General features: G+C 35.8%; 4 protein-coding genes across 7 annotated transcripts in view; 2 read left to right on the top strand and 2 right to left on the bottom strand.

Moving 5' to 3' along the window:
* Positions 1-632: 632 nt before the first annotated feature.
* Positions 633-1945, top strand: LOC128674984 (uncharacterized protein). Its single transcript, XM_064436322.1, has 3 exons — positions 633-879; positions 1391-1637; positions 1905-1945. The coding sequence occupies exons 1-2, from the start codon at positions 739-741 to the stop codon at positions 1511-1513; spliced, it is 264 nt and encodes an 87-aa protein (XP_064292392.1). The 5' UTR covers positions 633-738; the 3' UTR covers positions 1514-1637; positions 1905-1945.
* Positions 1946-2072: 127 nt separating this feature from the next.
* Positions 2073-5862, bottom strand: LOC128674982 (uncharacterized). 2 transcript variants are annotated; one of them, XM_053754020.2, is made up of 5 exons: positions 5347-5862; positions 4601-4745; positions 3764-3906; positions 2622-2807; positions 2073-2338 (listed from the first exon to the last, which is right to left on the bottom strand). In XM_053754020.2, exons 1-5 carry the CDS (start codon positions 5534-5536, stop codon positions 2280-2282), a joined length of 723 nt encoding a protein of 240 aa, XP_053609995.1. In that variant the 5' UTR covers positions 5537-5862; the 3' UTR covers positions 2073-2279. The 2 variants fall into 2 exon arrangements, with proteins under 2 accessions (XP_053609995.1, XP_053609994.1); XM_053754019.2 differs by having other exon boundaries at positions 2073-2385; positions 5347-5861.
* Positions 5863-6340: 478 nt separating this feature from the next.
* On the top strand, positions 6341-9420 carry thoc5. Its single transcript, XM_053754017.2, has 5 exons — positions 6341-6679; positions 6775-6912; positions 6998-7288; positions 7461-7800; positions 7982-9420. The coding sequence occupies exons 1-5, from the start codon at positions 6584-6586 to the stop codon at positions 9184-9186; spliced, it is 2070 nt and encodes a 689-aa protein (XP_053609992.1). The 5' UTR covers positions 6341-6583; the 3' UTR covers positions 9187-9420.
* The window catches only part of Atg1 (Autophagy-related 1), a 37921-nt gene continuing 30452 nt past the window's right edge, over positions 9409-16877 (bottom strand). For all 3 annotated transcript variants that reach the window (XM_053754016.2, XM_053754014.2, XM_053754015.2), the window contains 5 exons: positions 12590-12707; positions 12082-12210; positions 11516-11634; positions 10956-11094; positions 9409-10381 (listed from right to left, as the gene is read on the bottom strand). In XM_053754016.2, the coding sequence (XP_053609991.1) occupies positions 10296-10381; positions 10956-11094; positions 11516-11634; positions 12082-12210; positions 12590-12707 (591 nt within the window). In that variant the 3' untranslated portion in view covers positions 9409-10295. The remainder of the gene's footprint in view (positions 10382-10955; positions 11095-11515; positions 11635-12081; positions 12211-12589; positions 12708-16877) is intronic.

Raw genomic sequence — 16877 nt, 5'->3', positions numbered from 1 at the left:
TTGATTACTTTTAGTTTGTTGATTACTTTTAGTTTCCTCATAAAAAAGAGAAATGGATTATTGCGACTGGCAGGTTCAAATGGATGCCTACAAAATCTAGTAACATTCTGCAGAAAATGAGATTCTAATTACAAAAAAGGGATACACAGTTATTATAGATCCTAATGCAGCTGCCACGAAAAAAAATCATGAGTCATCAAGTAAGTATTCTGTTTGTTATTCTGTTTATTGTTGTTGTGGGTACTGACTTTTACCTATGTCCAGGCCCATAGATTTAGAAAGGGCGGCGAATAATAATTATATTAATTGTAATAAAGTACTCAAGTTCAGTATTCAAATTTTAATAGTGGCAAATTATGTCTAATAAATTTAATTTGGCAGCATTTTCTCGAGGTGACGGGAGACCCTTCTAGCATGCACAATGCACAGATTCGCATTCGCAAGACATTTGCATTGTTTGATGCGAATGCAAATGTTGATGAGAATCTTTAAAATGATGCGAAAGCGAATCATTCGCATATTATGTCGCATTAGCATGCAAATATTCGTAAATCTCTGATTTCTACTAAAATGTTGCACATAGTAGAATAAAAAATAGCAACACTTAAAACATCTGATATGTTTCTTGACATTGACAGCTAGCCATATTTTTCTTGAGCAGGCAGCGAAACAAAAACGTCAAAAAAAAAAATTGACAAATTACATAAAGTGTCCATAAAAATCCATCATTAGATCGTAATGAAACTAACAGCAATTTTATGCCGTGTCCCTGTAATCAGGTTCCGTAAAGGTAATGGCGGGAAGCCCGCGGGCGCTGCTGCGCCCGCGGGCGGCGGTGGTGGAAGCTGTTCTTTCGGAGCTTCGCCAGCCCCAGCATCTGTGAGTCTATCAAGCATACTACTATAGAATTAGTGATATGAATCTTATTACCTGCAGCTCAGCAGGATGGAAGTAATGTAGAAAAATCTTGTTTTCTTCTGTCTACTTATCCTATTTTTTCCGTTTATTCCAAATGGTCTAGAAAATTAAGATATAAGCTATGGTGCCTAGAAAATTAAGATATAAACTGTAATTATCGTGGAGCCTGGTCACCAAGCCCATTTGTTATTAGGAGGTTTGATTCCCAGCTTATATTGTCTGTGGTTCTGGGTGTGTATGTTGTGTCTATTTCTAAATTTATGTCCATGGGACCCATGGTACAAGCTTTGTGTAGGCCATTGAGTGTTGTCCATTTATAAATATGTGATTAATATATTTCAACAGTTACCATTGTTGAAATATATTTAAAGAAAATAAGATAAAAATCATCCCTATATGAATTCATGTGAAATCTCAAGTAACACCTTCCTGAGACCTTCTGTTAATTTTAATTCTAGTGCATTTATTTCAGGCTCAACCAGTAGCTGCCATGAGCACATCTCCCATACCTGATATAGATCTGCCAGCTCGCTACCGAAGGGCACCTCTTTCTGATGAAGAAATTGCATACATCAATGGCGGCGGAATAGTGTAGTCACACTTTACCTTGTTTTGATAGATTTAGCCCATGTAGATTTTGTTAACCATTTAGTATTAAATTAGGCAACTTTATTGTGTATTAATTGGTGTGTTTGTGGAAATCATTTTAATAGTACTAGGTAATTACTAAAACTTGGTAATTTTGGTATTAATTGTAAGGTAAATAACAAAATATAAAATAAGTAAATGCAAGTGAAATAGTATTACCAACTTTTACAATTTCTTTAGTATTATCAGTACATTTTATTATCTGCTATATTTCAATCATATAATAATTAAGGATATTGTGTGCCATTATTACATTCCGCCTTTTACCTTCCTTAACTTTTACCAATATTGGTTAACAATTTGGTTTGTACATAATATTGTTTCTCTACTTGTTTCAGAGACCCTCCAAAGAAAAAAAAGTAGACAAAGAACTTCCAAAAGCTGTAGCAGTCCTCAGAATTCCTAGAGGAGTCCTATTAGAATCTGGATCAAAGTCGAAGAAACCAGAAGAATTTGCATTAAACATTGTTTTACAAAAAACTTTAAAAAGAAATAACACACAGATGTGACTATAATTATTTGCTTTTTTATTAAAAAAATATGAAAAAATAACTCCTAATAACATACTTACTGTTTTGGAGTATAATCAACATAAAGAATATAAATGACATATACTAGAGATATTACAAGAAGGATCCTAATAATACCGAACATTGAGTTTTTCGCCCTGGACGGCCCACACCTGTGCAGCCGGCCCATTGTAGTTTTCATCATTATTGCTTACAAATTTTATAACACCAAATTTGGCAAACTTTTGTTTCCATGCAGCAGTCTGTGACAGAGTGAGCAGAGCATTATTAATAGCAGTCTTAATTTTAGCTGGAAATAAAAAATCACATTGACATTATCACAAACAAATTCCATTGGTATATTGATGGAATGCTATTGAATGGAAAAAAATGGAATTCAGAATAACCTTCTACTAAAAAGGGAATAATATATGAATAGAAAAGAGAATTCCATTTGCTGTAACAATTACCTTTTTAGCATTCTATAGAAAAAATAATGAGTTCTTATTGGTGCTAAATGTTGGTGATGATACAAGTTATATTTACCTTCTAGTCTGGTATTAACTACTATAGGATATGGTGGTAAGCGTCCTAAGGTCTCTAGTAATATGATGTCTTTGCCACCATCCTGCATGTATTTCTTGGAGTATAGCAGCGTCGTCGAGTCAACTGCCGCCCATTCTGCTTGTTTAGCAAGCACCATTTGAGCTGACGCCAAGTGCGACCCAGATTCTGAAAATAAAATTATCTCAAAATCAACTTGCTTTGCTTTTTTAGGATTATAATGTAGATATTCATTTCAGACAATACATACAGTGACAACAGTTTATACCTCATTAGAAATGACGCATCGACTTCTCGCCGCTAACATCACTAAATAAATTGTACACAATTGACGCAACAATAGCTTTTGCACATGATGGTACCCTACTGTCGCTCGTTACACATAGGGGTTGAACTAAATGTATTTTTCCTTGATTGCGTTAATCTTGGCAGTGGTATTAATACTACCACTAGTAGTAGATCTTTATGTCCCGGTAATAGGGGCGAGTTTGCAATGAATTCGGGAAGGTTTATGTGTACCACTGTACCACTGCCAAGATTATGCAATTTGTGATAAAACAACGATCATTTTTAATAAGCTTAACAAAAATAAAGAGTTCCATGTACTAATTACATGGAACTCTTTATATCAGCTTAAAATATGAGAATCAACTTATGAATGACCGATAAACTATTGTCTTTCTCATCTACAAAAGTACCTTCTGATTACGAACCTACTTTAGAAGATAAAAAAACATACATTTCTTTAATATTTATTTTTGTGTAGTCATTATATTGAGATTGACATCATGATATTTAGATTGAGTTTTAACAATTTAAAAAAGTTACAGGGAGCTGTAACTTTTTTAAATTGTTAAAACTCACATGAGGAAATTTATACAAAACCATTGACATAATAATACTAGCGTACATACTTTCCTCGATGTACAAAACCTACGGTAGCGAACATCACAAAAATAGTAAAATCGGTAAACGTAGTTTTTAATTGATTTTAGTTCTTGTCCGTACTGGATGAAGACATGATACTTTGTGTTGTGCTTTTGCAAAGCGCCTATACATTTTCATTACCTACTTATCTGATCCTAGCCAGACAGGCATAAAATATTATAGAAATTTCAACTTACTTAACACAGATCCAAAGAATGACGCATTTTCGCCTTTAGATTTAAGAGTTTTCAATACTATCTTGCTTCCACTGAGAGATTCTTCGTCGCTATAAGCAAACGTACATCCGCGCAGGTCTAGCAGAATGTTCACGTTATGAGCTCTGAAACAATCCAATTTCGCTTCACTCGCTTCTATAATTTCGCGTGTTAACGTTCACTCTGATAGAACAATATTAGCAATATCTCAAATAAATAATTATAGAATAATAGAAGTTCTCATTTCTTATCAGAAGCCAATGACATGACGACAACGTTTTATCTATTCGCTCGTGGCGATAAGTTCGATTTGACTGATTGAATCCAAAGCAGTTCGTGTTTTGAATAAGTTAATACATAGCCCAAATTAATTTTCTAACGGTCCATGTACCAAACTGCACACTGAATAGTTGGTGTTAATTCTCTAACGGAAATTTAAAAGAAAGTATCAATGGATTCTTGATTTATTCTTAGAAATTCTTATTTTATTTACCTTTGCCTAGTAGTGGGATACAAAAATTGGCTTATTAGTAATTTATTTACACGCAATAAGAACTAGGTAATATTGAAAAGCCATTGAGTCACGATTATGTAACTTAAATCGATCCCTTATATCAAGAAACCTCGAAAAGGCTGATGCTTTGCTACGGATGCGTGCTGTGCTGCTATATGCTATGGATATGTGCTAATACCCTATATACTTACATGTAGGTAATATTTTTGATATGTGATAGTCTCAAAGTGGTTTTCACATGTTCGTTGTATCGATCGATTCTATTGTTTTTGCTTCAACTATCCGAGATCTATATGTCTACTTACTTTTTGTCGCTATGTACGATGACGTCTGAGAAGTACCCTGGCTTGTTGTCCACGTTCATCTGATGCGCGAACACGGGCGTCACAGGCAAAAGCTCAGCGGATGGGTTCTTCCGAAGCTTCATATACGCGGACGCGGTCATGAACGCTGCAATAATGTAGAATATAATGTCTCTCTCTCTTCGCCCTTTCTTGGTCGCATAATTTGCCTTGATGCTCAGGCTACGCGTAAAACCTTGATTTTACGACCGGCCGCCTGCCGGATGTCAGCCCTATAATGCTATTGTTTATTATCAGTATTAAGGTTCACCGTAGAGACGGGGCGACGTCGGAATCGAAACTACTCGTATGTTGATATTATAATGTATGAATGAAGTGATCGAGACTGAGACTCCCTCTTTCCGGTAGCCAGGCCAATCAGAGTGGGACTACAATTGCTACATTCCCAGACTGTGCCGTGACATGTGTTAGCGGCTGGCAAGTTTTTAAAACTTTTGCCCGCCTCTAAAAGAAGACTTGTAAATTTCACTCGTACATACCCAGGCAATAAATATATTAAATATCTCATACGAAAAACCCTTTCACCTCTATTTATTACGTTAGTATTTGGGTACGTACTTATATTCTACTTATATTTCATGTAAGGCAGTATGAGTATTAAGTATACGCATGAAAATAAGTAGGTAAGTAAGTAAGTACAGGTATTATATATTTTCATGCACTATGTATGTCTAGATCTAGACACCTACCCAAATCCACTTTGTCATTCCAAAACGGGTCTGGTCGGTCTTGGAAAGGACCTGAAGTCCGACTCTCATACTGCAGTGTGGTATTACAGCCCATAGCTTCTTCCAACAGCTGCATAATCAGCTCATACAGCTGCACCGGATGCGTCGGACACATATAAGTCACTATACGTATTTCAGGTTTTGCACACATTTCCCACAAAATAGATGTAAACTTTAACAGAACTACAACTAACCACTGTGTATTTATAAATGGGATTGGAAAGGTCGGTCAGATCAAAATAACATGATAAACAATGCGCGCTTCTACCACGATAATCGACAGGTTGGAGTAAACTCTGTGACGTCAGACGCACGCAGCCGGTACGTGGTCACTGGAGTGGAGCGTCATGTCGTCGTTAAGAGAAAGTTCTTGCTAATGATGTTGAGATTTAATTCCATTACATTGTTATCAGTCTTTATGTATTTAGTTAACTACATACCTATTTACAATTACAACCAGTGTTTGTATTACCAAATGCGGGTAGGCAGGTAAAGCGCATGGCAGTTATGTACCTTATTTGTTTTTCTATGCCATGGATTTAGTAAGTACTTCGTACTTGGACTACCTACTAATTCCTTGACCTATTAGCATAGGTCATGGAATAGGGAGTATTTATCCCGCCAGAGTACAGCACTGTATGTTAGGTACACAAAAGCTTTGCCGCCTTTTCTATGTCGATAAACATAACCTAAAATAGTGTTATTATTTTCAGGATAATCCACTAAATCCTTCTTCCTTTTTCCTTTAAACTTATACCACGATTGCGTAGATGGTATTTTTGGTCGTAAATCTGCAACAATATTGAAAATTGGCTATTTTTGCATCCATTGGCAATGTTTGTGTACCTTAGTTGTACCAGTAGCGCCATCTGCGCTGAGCTTTGCGTAATATGGGCATATTACGCATTTATTATTAGTAGTCCTACTGTTTCTTTTTATACTAGGTACCTATAGATAAGTTATAGAAATTACTACTAAACCACTTAAAAATACTCTTTGTCCCATTGTCCCGTTCCCGTCCTATTGCCCCTTTCCGTCCCTAAGAAACTACAGATAACGGCTGTATGGGGCATGGATATTCAAGTAACGAAACAAAAAAAAAAGTTCCTTCCGTGAAGGTACCGTTCGATCGTTATTACCTATATTAATTAAGGTTTTTCGCTTTTCACTTTTGATCTGTAGATTGAAATAAAATATAATGGGAAAAGATGAAGTATCTACAAAAAAGAGACGTAAATTAAATACCAGTTCATCAAGTGACACCACTAAACAAGCTCCAGTAGATGTTTATAAGGTTAGTTTTCTGATGCATTATTTGATATTTCCTTAAAAATTAGAACACATCATTATTTTGCTGGTACAGTTTCAACACTTATTTATTTGTTACAGCGTGTTGTAGAATTTGAGGAAACAGAGGCACAACTTCGCCCTGCCGAGAAAGACGCCGCACTATTCAAGAAGATTTGTCAAGACATCAGGCTTTTACTGGCTGACATCGCCGAATTGAAAACAAAGGATACTGAGGAAGTAAGTTATATTTTAGTGTATATTTAGCTGCTGTACGACTGACTAATTTAAGAATTCACAAGATTCACAATTTTTTGCATTGCAGGCAAAGGAGAAGATCACTGCAAAGCGAATAGAAGCATCTCTACATTTAGTTGCTCTTAAAAAGTTGAATCGTCTAGAGAAAGTTCGAACAAGAGCTGGGCGTGATGCTTTACACAAAGAAAAGCAGAGAGTTGATTCAACACATTTGCTTCTCCAGAATTTACTCTATGAAGCAGATCATCTTAACAAAGAGGTCACAAAGTGTCTACAATTCAAGTCCAAAGATGAAGAAATTGAGCTTGTACCATTGGAAGATTTCTATAATGATGCTCCAGCAGAAATAAGTCGCCCTGTAAGTAACCCACTGTCTCAAATATGCTCATATGCTTTATCCGTTATTCTAAGGAATGCTTATTGATAAATTTGGAATTGTCAATAAGTCTTGTTTATTTTATATATAAAAAACACAAATGATCTAAACATTGTTTCTACGAGCCATAACATGTGTATTTCTTTACTTTTAGGAAGTCACAAAAAATGATGAACATCAATTGCAATTGTCCCGACTTGAGTGGGAATTGCGTCAACGTCGTGAGCTAGCGGGAGCCTGCAATGAACTGGTTGCTTCTAAGGAACGAGTAGCTGCAGCTATAGCTGCTGCTCGTTCTAGGCTTGAAGCACTGGGCCCACATCTGAAAGATGTTCTGAAATCCACCAAACCTCTGCAAGAATGTCTAGCCATGAGATTGGATGAGAAAAGGGATGAGGCAAGGGCAGCAGCGTTATTGCCTCCACCATTGTTTTTACTGTATGCTAACACCAGTGCTTACTCTGATGCTCTTGGTGTTAAAACTGTTACTGTTGGTAAGTAATGATTATATTAATTCTGAATTATTTTTAAGGACTTTGTACTAGACTAGCAACTGTAGTTTTTTTCTCAGCCTATCTATATGTATATGGTTCTAGTTCTTTGACATAAACATGTTTTTAATAAATCCCGAGTTTTGGGCTTTATTATGTTTTATATATCTGTTTTTTTTTAAAGGAATATCTGGTGATGAGGATGAAGCACGGCGATTGGATCAACTCAGTAATGTTGACAGTGAATTAGTGGTTTCTAATGACTCTGATTCTGACCAAGACAATGCTGAAGAAGAACGTAGGGAGAAAAAGAAACGCCACCACAGGGCTTCAAAAATTTCTAAGGAAGAAAAGGCTGAAGCTAAAAGGAAAGAAGTTCTAAAGAAGCATCCACTGAGTGTTCTAGTGTCAGTTACAGTTTCAGATGGCACTGCTCTAAATCTTGTATTTTCTTATCTTTTGCATTTGAAAATAGCTGTAGTTAAATTTACTGTGTCAATTCCAAAACCTGTAACAGGAGTTTCAGCTGCCGATGTGCTGAGTGGTCACTGCATTCTTAATGAGTTGTATCCTGCAGACACGGGTAATGATTCACCTCATCCAGCTACTGCATACTTATTGAATGCTGCAGGCATATCGGAAGATTTTCAGCATTTCATACCTGATGTTGGCAAACCATATATTTGGGCGCAGAGAATGTGCGGTCTAGATTTCATGGCTGTTGTTTTGGATGACCAAAAATTGAATAAGGTTATACAACCTTCCCAAAGCTTAAGTGTAACCACTGTTGAAAACTTCATCTTAACTTTGAAGAAAAGATTGAAATATCGTGTTGAGCTCATGAAGGAGTTGCAAGACCTAGAGTCTGGAAAGATTTGCCCTCCCAAAGGCAATGTACCAGTCAGGTTATCTGGGTCATTGACTCAATGGCAGTCTGTAGGCTGGCCTGAATACAGCCAATCTCCTTCAACAACATTTCTGATATCCGAGGGATTGGTCAACTGTAATGATATGCTTTACAGAGCTATAATTACCAGGCAGTCAGCAAAACTGGTCGCTCTAGTAGCATTGGCTAGTGACTACCCAAAGAAGGCACCTCTGTTTTCATTAACTCTCCACTGGAATGGCACTCATCATGCAGGAATTAATGATGATATCAGGGACATTGAGAGAATTATAAACACAGACTGGGCTACAAAAGAGAAAGAGCGCCCTACTCTGTCTGCACAAATGACTAAGCTGCTGACTTATCTAGATATACTTTTGGAAACAACAGGATCTGCAGAGTTCCCACCTGATAAGGTCATGTTTTGTCCGGTTAGGGGACGCAATAGAATTAAGCCTTATAGATTTCTGAAACAAGGCACTGGAGTGTTTGTTCAATACTAAATATATAGGTGCTAGCAAAAATATAATTTTTTAGTATGACTCTGTTATGATTCTTTTGTCGGCATTTTTCTTCTTTGAAGAAACATTCAAAGTAAGTGAATATAAACTTAAATGTACTTTCTACTTATTTTCTTGTTCTATTATTCCATTATTATTTATAAAACTGGGCTTTAAAAAATGGACCTATATTACTTACTTGGTTAAAAATAAATATCCATGGTGTAATGTTACAAATAAGTATTTATTAAAACAAAACAAATTAATTTTATAATACAACAGTCTTTATTCTTATTTTCAGTAAAGCATTGAACATTCTGAGGAAAAATAATATGATCACAATTTGGCAAAATAAGATTATGACTTGAGAGAAATACACAAAAATCATTCATACAAATATTTTCGACAAAATACTCATAATTTGTAGCTTAACCTAAAAATGCCATATTGTTATTGGTCGATAATGAGATCTCTATAGCATTGTGTCTAAGTTGTTACACCAAATTTGCATTTTACATAATACAGTACATAGTTTGTAATAATAAAATGTTAATTTACTTATGAGACTTATGTGGAAAAAATACTACATACTCTACTCTAAATTTTTTTTTGCTTTTTATATAGGTATTTTAAAATCTAAAGTGACTGCGAAATCATTTTTATGACTTATGTTATTGAAATATGATTCGCTGAACAGCATAAGTTGTTAACTTTTACTACAACAACAAACCTTAAGAAAGATACAACCTTTTACTTCCAAGTAGATGCAGGACACACAACTATTCTAAATTTTCATCATTCCAAAGCGTATTCTAAACTCCTTCAACACTAACATCTTCTAGAGGATGCTATCTATATTCTACAATTACGCGAACTCTGCAAAGTACTGCACATAAAAAAATATAATTCGCTATTGCAATCTCTGGTAATCTTCATTCATTGCTAAACAATTGTATATGATGATTATTTATCATTCACTTATACCTTTTATACATTTTTTTTATATTATTTTTCTTGTTCCTCACTGTGGGTCAGTTTTTGAGAACAAAATAAAATCACTTCCCATGTTTTGTCAAGTGTGCTTAGAACTATGTGACTTGTTGCTTATTGCATTATGAGATCCCGGCCTCGAGTTTGACGTCCATGATCTTGCGCGGCCCCTTGAGGCAGTTGAGCCGCCTTTGGACTGCGTCGCGATCTATGGATGAAATAAACATTACATTTTAATAAATATGGCACATTGACAAATTTGTACGCTTACAAATTTGTCTTTTTGGACTGGCAGTTTTAGATATTAGCATATCTAAAACTGCCAGTCCAAAAAGAAAAAATACAACCTAATAATAATATAAATACCGAAAATTTCCAAGGGTTGTCGAGGCGCAGAGTGTTTATATATATATATATATATATATATTGTCGGCTGTCAGACAACGATAACATTTCCAACGAGGGTTTGACACCAGGTAGGAGCCGGTTGTAAAATCACAGTTTAATGTCTCTTGCTCACAAGCGATTTTACTTTTAAGACTCACAATAGCACTAATTTAATGTTATAAACTCCCTCGGCCACGTCGTCGTATCTATGTTGTTTTGTACTTACTCCGCGACCCGAGTCTGCCTAACAGAGCATTAGTAACTAACAAAGACCCTAACAAATAGGCCCAATCGCAATCCGATCGGGGCTCGCGGGAACTAAAAGGTTACTGAACGCCGTCTTGTGAATTCGTAAGCTAAACAAAGGCTCGTAAAGAAGCTAAAGGCGGCCTTACACTTGGAGAGCGTGGAGCGGTGCGCGGGCTGCAGCGGCGCGCGCTGCGCCAGCGAGTGCAGCAGCACCTGCGCCGACACGTAGCGCCGCTCGCACTCCTTCAGGTCGCCGAACAGCTCGTCGATCGCCGCCATTTGGCACTGGAACGAGTTAACGTTTCTTATGGATGGATAAATAACAACTTCTATGCAATAGCAAACTATGGTTTAACAATTGGAATTTTAATATGGCTACGATGTTGATGAATTTTATGACCTCCGAGGCCTAATGGTTATCATGTCGGACTGCTACACTGGAGGACCTGGATTCGATCCCCGATCAGAAGAAAAAACTCAGCAGTTATTTCTTTTTTCTTTCATTACCGCGCAAATATGTAATTACACATTTTATTTGGCTAAGGTCCAAGTACACAATGACTGCATTTTAGGTATACAATAAACTGGAAGTTTATCGACAAGGTGAATCATGTGGAATATGTTATAGCTATTAAAAATAAGTAAATAAATTATTTTTTTTGCGATTAATACGTTGGACAAAAGTAACATATAGAGACATACTCACCAGCTCTATGGCGTGTTCGTACAGTATTTTATCACAGACCGCGGGCGCGACGCCCGCCTCGTGCAGTCGCTTGGACTCGTTCACGATCCACTTGTACTTCCCGTTCATCATCTGTACGACTGGAACACAAGAATAAATTAATTTTACTCAGAAATCACACTACCTATTTCGATCTGAGGTAGATCTTGGTCCAAAGGTTTACTCTGCTGAAATAGCAGTGTTTGCATTGTTGTTCAGGTTTGAAGGGAGAGATAATTACAGGGTACTGTGGCAAAAGAAATTAGGGCACAAAGACGGTAACGCGTTGCAGGCATCCATAGGTTATAGTGATTATTAACTATCAGGTGGCCGCATGCCTGTTTTTAAATAAAAAATATCATTTTTGACAATTCACATTTTGTCATTGCAACACCAAATAGAATTGTCAAGATTAGTTGATAAACACACAATGTTGTGCACATCACACAAGACACAGCACTCATTTTTTTCTACTCTTTCGTAGTCGTAGTTTTCTAGGTTTTTGGGGTTCTGATGTCGAAAATGTAATTTATAGAGGTCCATTATACCTTGCCTGACTTGCTCGGTGGGCTGCAGCGTGCGGTTGCGGTAGGCGTCGGCCGCCAGCCGCAGCCCCGCCGCCAGCGCCCGCATCGCCTGCACCAGCAGGCCCAGCCGCACGCTATCGTTATAGCGATCTGGATATTACGGAAAAATATTAAAATCCATAATTTTGTTCATAATTTATTATGCGATATTCCATCAGTGTAGAGTGCAGAAACACGTCTTATTCTTTTTTTCGAGTGTGTTATTGTATTGCTAACTTTGGTGTCAGTTTTTATTCAATTCGCCTATAGGCAGAAACACTAACACTCGTTAAAATATGTGCGTTTAGTTTAGTCGTCGCAACTTCAGGTATCCATGCTTCAGATGAAGATTATTATTTGCAAAAATATAAGTTCACCGGTTATGGGTATGCAAATTTAAACGGACTGCTAATCGCATTTGGAAGAGCGTGTTATATTAGAACAGCTTGAAGATACGGTATATATAATATATTGTATGGGAATGTTTTACCGTCCGAGGCGTCCATGAGCGCGGCGATGGGCGCGCCGCAGGAGACGGCGAGCTCGGCCAGCAGCTCGGCGAGCACGCGCACGAAGTTCAGCTGCGAGAACACCTTGCTGTGCTCCTCCTGGGGAACAATCATTTTGTTATTGTTGCTGCGTCATATCTGGCTCGAAGGACCACTGTTGGAAATTGTAAGCATTTACATCTCATCTCTTTATCAATTAAATCTTTTTTTCAATGTCCCATTGGTACACAATAAACAAGAGAGGAATACAAAATGTTGCCCAGACAAAAAATATTTTTATGTTTCAACAATTTACTACTTAGGATAGAATCCTCAAAGTCCCGAAGGAATTCCAGGAAGAAAGAAGTCTAAACTTTCACACAATTTTCATTTTTAATGGAGAATATCAAATTGTTATATGTTCTTTCTTCAAAATCACCTTGTCGATAACAAATTGACTTAAATGTATATGTAACAAAAACCTTGAGACTAATGACAGTACAAACTAAAAAGGAAGGAAACATAAAGCAAGTTATACAACATGTAATTATTACATCAGTAAATTGCGATGTCGAGGTAATCTGCAATAATGTGAACCGCGCTATAATGCGTAGGATTGCTACGATCACGCAATAGTGGGATTTGCCATAGCTCTCTATATAGTTATATCATGATATTGACGCTTTTTAGAGTTCCGTAAAATGTAAAAACAATGCCGATCACTTCGTTGTTTGTCTATCAAGATTGTTTTTCGCGGGAAAGCTTAAGAGTTATAAAAATTGAGATTAATATAAAATATTTCAGAGTCTATGGTCTCTTAGCTGTAATGATATTAAGCAAGTTCACAGTGGAATCAAAACTTATTAGTACTTCCCGTTGACCTAGAATCACATTAAAAAAATCATAACAAAAAAGTACAGTCAAGTAAGTCGAACTCGCACTTGACCAATTTATTTATCATTCATAATTATGAAATAACGAATAATGACGTGGTTGAAGTTGGTATGTCGAGCACTTCACTGGAATAGCAGCTAAAGGTCACACGCTTCCGGGTCAACGGTCTTAGAATTGACAGTTTTTCATGCCACTTTTTCATAAACACGATATGCGTACTGCGTATATTGTGTAGTCATGAGGTCATTAGCACATTATTATGGTTGAGTTCGATGTGCGAACATGAATCTAAAACAACAATACTAACTATACTAGCGATCGAAAAAGGTCGAGCCTTTTAGCCCTTTTTTAAGACTCGCCGCTTTATAGCGAGGGCTAGAAGGCTAAAAGGCTAAATAGCTCTTAAGCCCTCGAGGCTAATTGTATTTATGGCTTTTGAAGGCTCGAGCCTTATAAATTTAAAGCTTGCGAGTCTTTTTTAAAGGCGGGCTTTTTTTCTAAAATTGTTCACTAAAAAAGGCTTGTGGCTTTTTAGGCATAGGCTTTTTTAAAGTCTTTTTAGATATAATATTATTTGACACTATTAGGTACTAATTAGGTCTAAAGGTGGTATCGATGATTGGTTTAAATATAGCAAAAACATAAACAATTACATAATTTTTGGTACATTTAATAATAAAATATAAAACCAGTATACGTTGACACTTGGTTATAAAGATTTACTAAGTCATAAGAGGCCAACTTAAAATAGTCATTGTTCCAAAAAGAAAAACAGCCGATTTTCATTAGGTATGGCAATGAAATGAAATTGTAAATAAATAAAGGATGTGTTAATAAAAATACAGTATCATATTTAAAAAATATAAAAATGAAATTAAACGTAATAAATATAACCAATGACACAACTTGGATATCTACTCATTTTCATTGTCGGAATCATCAAAACTTGGCAAACTGATATTAGCCAAACTGTCTTCTTGGCGTATTTTTCTAATGAAATCCAGAATCTTTGAATACGTCATCGTGCGTTTTTCTGGAGGAACACGGTCGAGCTCAAAAGCTAATAATTTTGCAAACTCTTTGTTTCTTTGATCATTTGGTTGCTGCTCTGAGCACAGGTGGATATCGTCTACCACTACCACATTCAATTGTGCTCGCACATCGGATGAGTCCCATCGATTTCTTTTATATATGGCACAATCCATAATATCTTCTTGTCGTACCTGTACTCCTTTGTCCAATTGTTTTTTTGATGATGATTCTGGTTTTAACTTTTCTTCATTTAAAGATAACTTCCTCTTCTTCTCGCGAGATAAACCAGGTAAAATACTCGGAGAACACGGAGGAGACCCGTCATCACTAGACATTTTTATTATATAATAAAAATGAAATGTATTATCTTAACGAGCCAAGAAATCACAATTGCTAATGATTAACAGATTACAAAATAGTAAAAATATCCAAAAAGTTGTGGGTAGGTGAAATGTTGACCTACCCACAACTTTTTTGATATTTTGGATATTTTTTTTAAACTTCAAGTTACAATATAATATATTGGATCTTTAACCACTGCGCATAACATATCCAAAAGAAAAGTGATTAAAAAGAAAAACATTCTTTAAAAAAAATATTTATTTAATTAGAGTTCCATCTTTAAAAATACTCGACTCTTTTGAGGATTAGGTTAATAGAAACGTAATGAATTATAAATGAAAGTTTTATTATGTATTATAACAGTTTAACATATTTTAAATCAATTAATGAAATAAAAAAAGCATAGGTAAAACATCGTTAGGTACGCGAACATTAATCACCAAAAACGTTTAGCCAGGATGAAAGGCACATTGAGGATTGTATGCTTTTATTACTCAAACGATTCCTTTTCTTATTGATTAAATTTCCAGCTTTGGAAAATGACTGTTCACTGGGAACGCTTGTAGCTGGTATACATAAAATATCAAAAGCCATCTTTTGTAAGCGTGGTAAGTTTAATTGTTGGTTTTTCCACCAGTCTATTACATCAGTGTCTTCGGGTTCAATCGGTAGGGATAAATATTTTTCCAGCTCATTATTATCAAGTCTTCTTTTTTTATAAATTGAAGAAAAAATATTGTTATTGACTCCAGATGCACCGGAAGATTCCGATAGATCGGATTGCTGTTCAGCTGCTTGATTTCCAAGATTGTATCTGGTATTAAAAAGTAATGTCATAGAAGTGAGGGGATCTTCAGTACCATTGTAATTTTCGGAGTAATAATCATTTTTTAATCTTGGATCGAGTATAATAGAAAACATAGCATACTCAGTGCGTAGCAAGGGAAAATATTCTTGCAATTTGTTGAGCATGGCTCCAGAAATTTTTTTCTTAAGATCATTATCCATCTCCTCGGCATTAGAAAGTCGATTCATTAGGACGTCTACTATAGGTACTACATAGTAAATACTTGGGTATTTTGACTTAGATAGTAAAAGTGTGGCATCGTAAAACGGCTTTAGCAAGTCAATCAATAATTTAACATCAGCCCACATGATTTCTTCAATATTGGAATTTCGAAATTCCCTATCATTCTGACAAAGATCATTGAGAACTGCTTTCATTTTATATGCACGCTCAAGCATAAGGTAGGTCGAATTCCACCTTATGTTAATTTCTTTTAGTAAAGCTAATTGCGGAATATCTAATTCTGCACACTTTTCAAAATAGGTCTGCTTTTTTTTAGTGGAAAAATTTATTAAGTTAACAAGTTTACTCACAGCTGAAATAGGCTCTTCAACTTCTTTTAGACCTTTCTTTACTACCAAATTTAAAATGTGTGCCAAACATCTAGTGTGAATCACATCATCATAATCATCATTACATAAAGTCAGTAATTGTAAACATTTCACATTTACTTTCTCGTTATCTGTAGTAATGGACATAATTCTTTTATGTAAAGCATATAAATTGAAGATTTCTACAATTTTATGTAATATCTGTTCAGCTTTATGTGGATACGGTATTAAATCGAAGTCCAGGATAAATGACTGTAATGCACCATTATCTATTAAGTGCGCAGTAACAACTACGTATGGTTTGTTCGTGACGGAGGTCCAAAAGTCAAAAGTCAAAGAAATTTTATTTGTAATCATTTTGATTTTCTCTATAACTTCAGGTTGTTTCTGTTTAAATAGTTTGTGAATGTTTGATTTAAGTGACGTTGAACTTAATGGCGAGTATTTAGGATTTATCTCAGCCATTAATTTTTTAAAATGTTCTTCTTCTACAAGTTTAAACGGATGGTTGCCGTGAACGATAAAATTAAGCACTAGTCGGTCATACAGTGCCTTTTTATGTTTGCTCAATGTCAATGCAGAAGTATTGCTGGTTGAGGTTGAGGGGCCTTCAATGCCTTCATG

Source organism: Plodia interpunctella, chromosome 13 (assembly GCF_027563975.2).
Source record: "Plodia interpunctella isolate USDA-ARS_2022_Savannah chromosome 13, ilPloInte3.2, whole genome shotgun sequence".
Taxonomy (NCBI): Eukaryota; Metazoa; Arthropoda; class Insecta; order Lepidoptera; family Pyralidae; genus Plodia; species Plodia interpunctella.
This window is presented reverse-complemented; position numbering and strand designations above follow the sequence as displayed.

What these genes read in the sequence shown, in the direction of transcription:
- LOC128674984 (XM_064436322.1), top strand. Translation starts at nt 739, where the DNA reads ATGAAACTAACAGCAATTTTATGCCGTGTCCCTGTAATCAGGTTCCGT. An exon ending in CTTCGCCAGCCCCAGCATCT is followed by an intron (nt 880 to 1,390) that starts GTGAGTCTATCA and finishes CATTTATTTCAG; the next exon opens with GCTCAACCAGTAGCTGCCAT.
- LOC128674982 (XM_053754019.2), bottom strand. Translation starts at nt 5,536, where the DNA reads ATGTGTGCAAAACCTGAAATACGTATAGTGACTTATATGTGTCCGACG. An exon ending in ATTCTTTGGATCTGTGTTAA is followed by an intron (nt 2,808 to 3,763) that starts GTAAGTTGAAAT and finishes TTTTATTTTCAG; the next exon opens with AATCTGGGTCGCACTTGGCG. An exon ending in AGTTAATACCAGACTAGAAG is followed by an intron (nt 2,386 to 2,621) that starts GTAAATATAACT and finishes TTTTATTTCCAG; the next exon opens with CTAAAATTAAGACTGCTATT.
- thoc5 (XM_053754017.2), top strand. Translation starts at nt 6,584, where the DNA reads ATGGGAAAAGATGAAGTATCTACAAAAAAGAGACGTAAATTAAATACC. An exon ending in CTCCAGTAGATGTTTATAAG is followed by an intron (nt 6,680 to 6,774) that starts GTTAGTTTTCTG and finishes TATTTGTTACAG; the next exon opens with CGTGTTGTAGAATTTGAGGA. An exon ending in CAGCAGAAATAAGTCGCCCT is followed by an intron (nt 7,289 to 7,460) that starts GTAAGTAACCCA and finishes CTTTACTTTTAG; the next exon opens with GAAGTCACAAAAAATGATGA.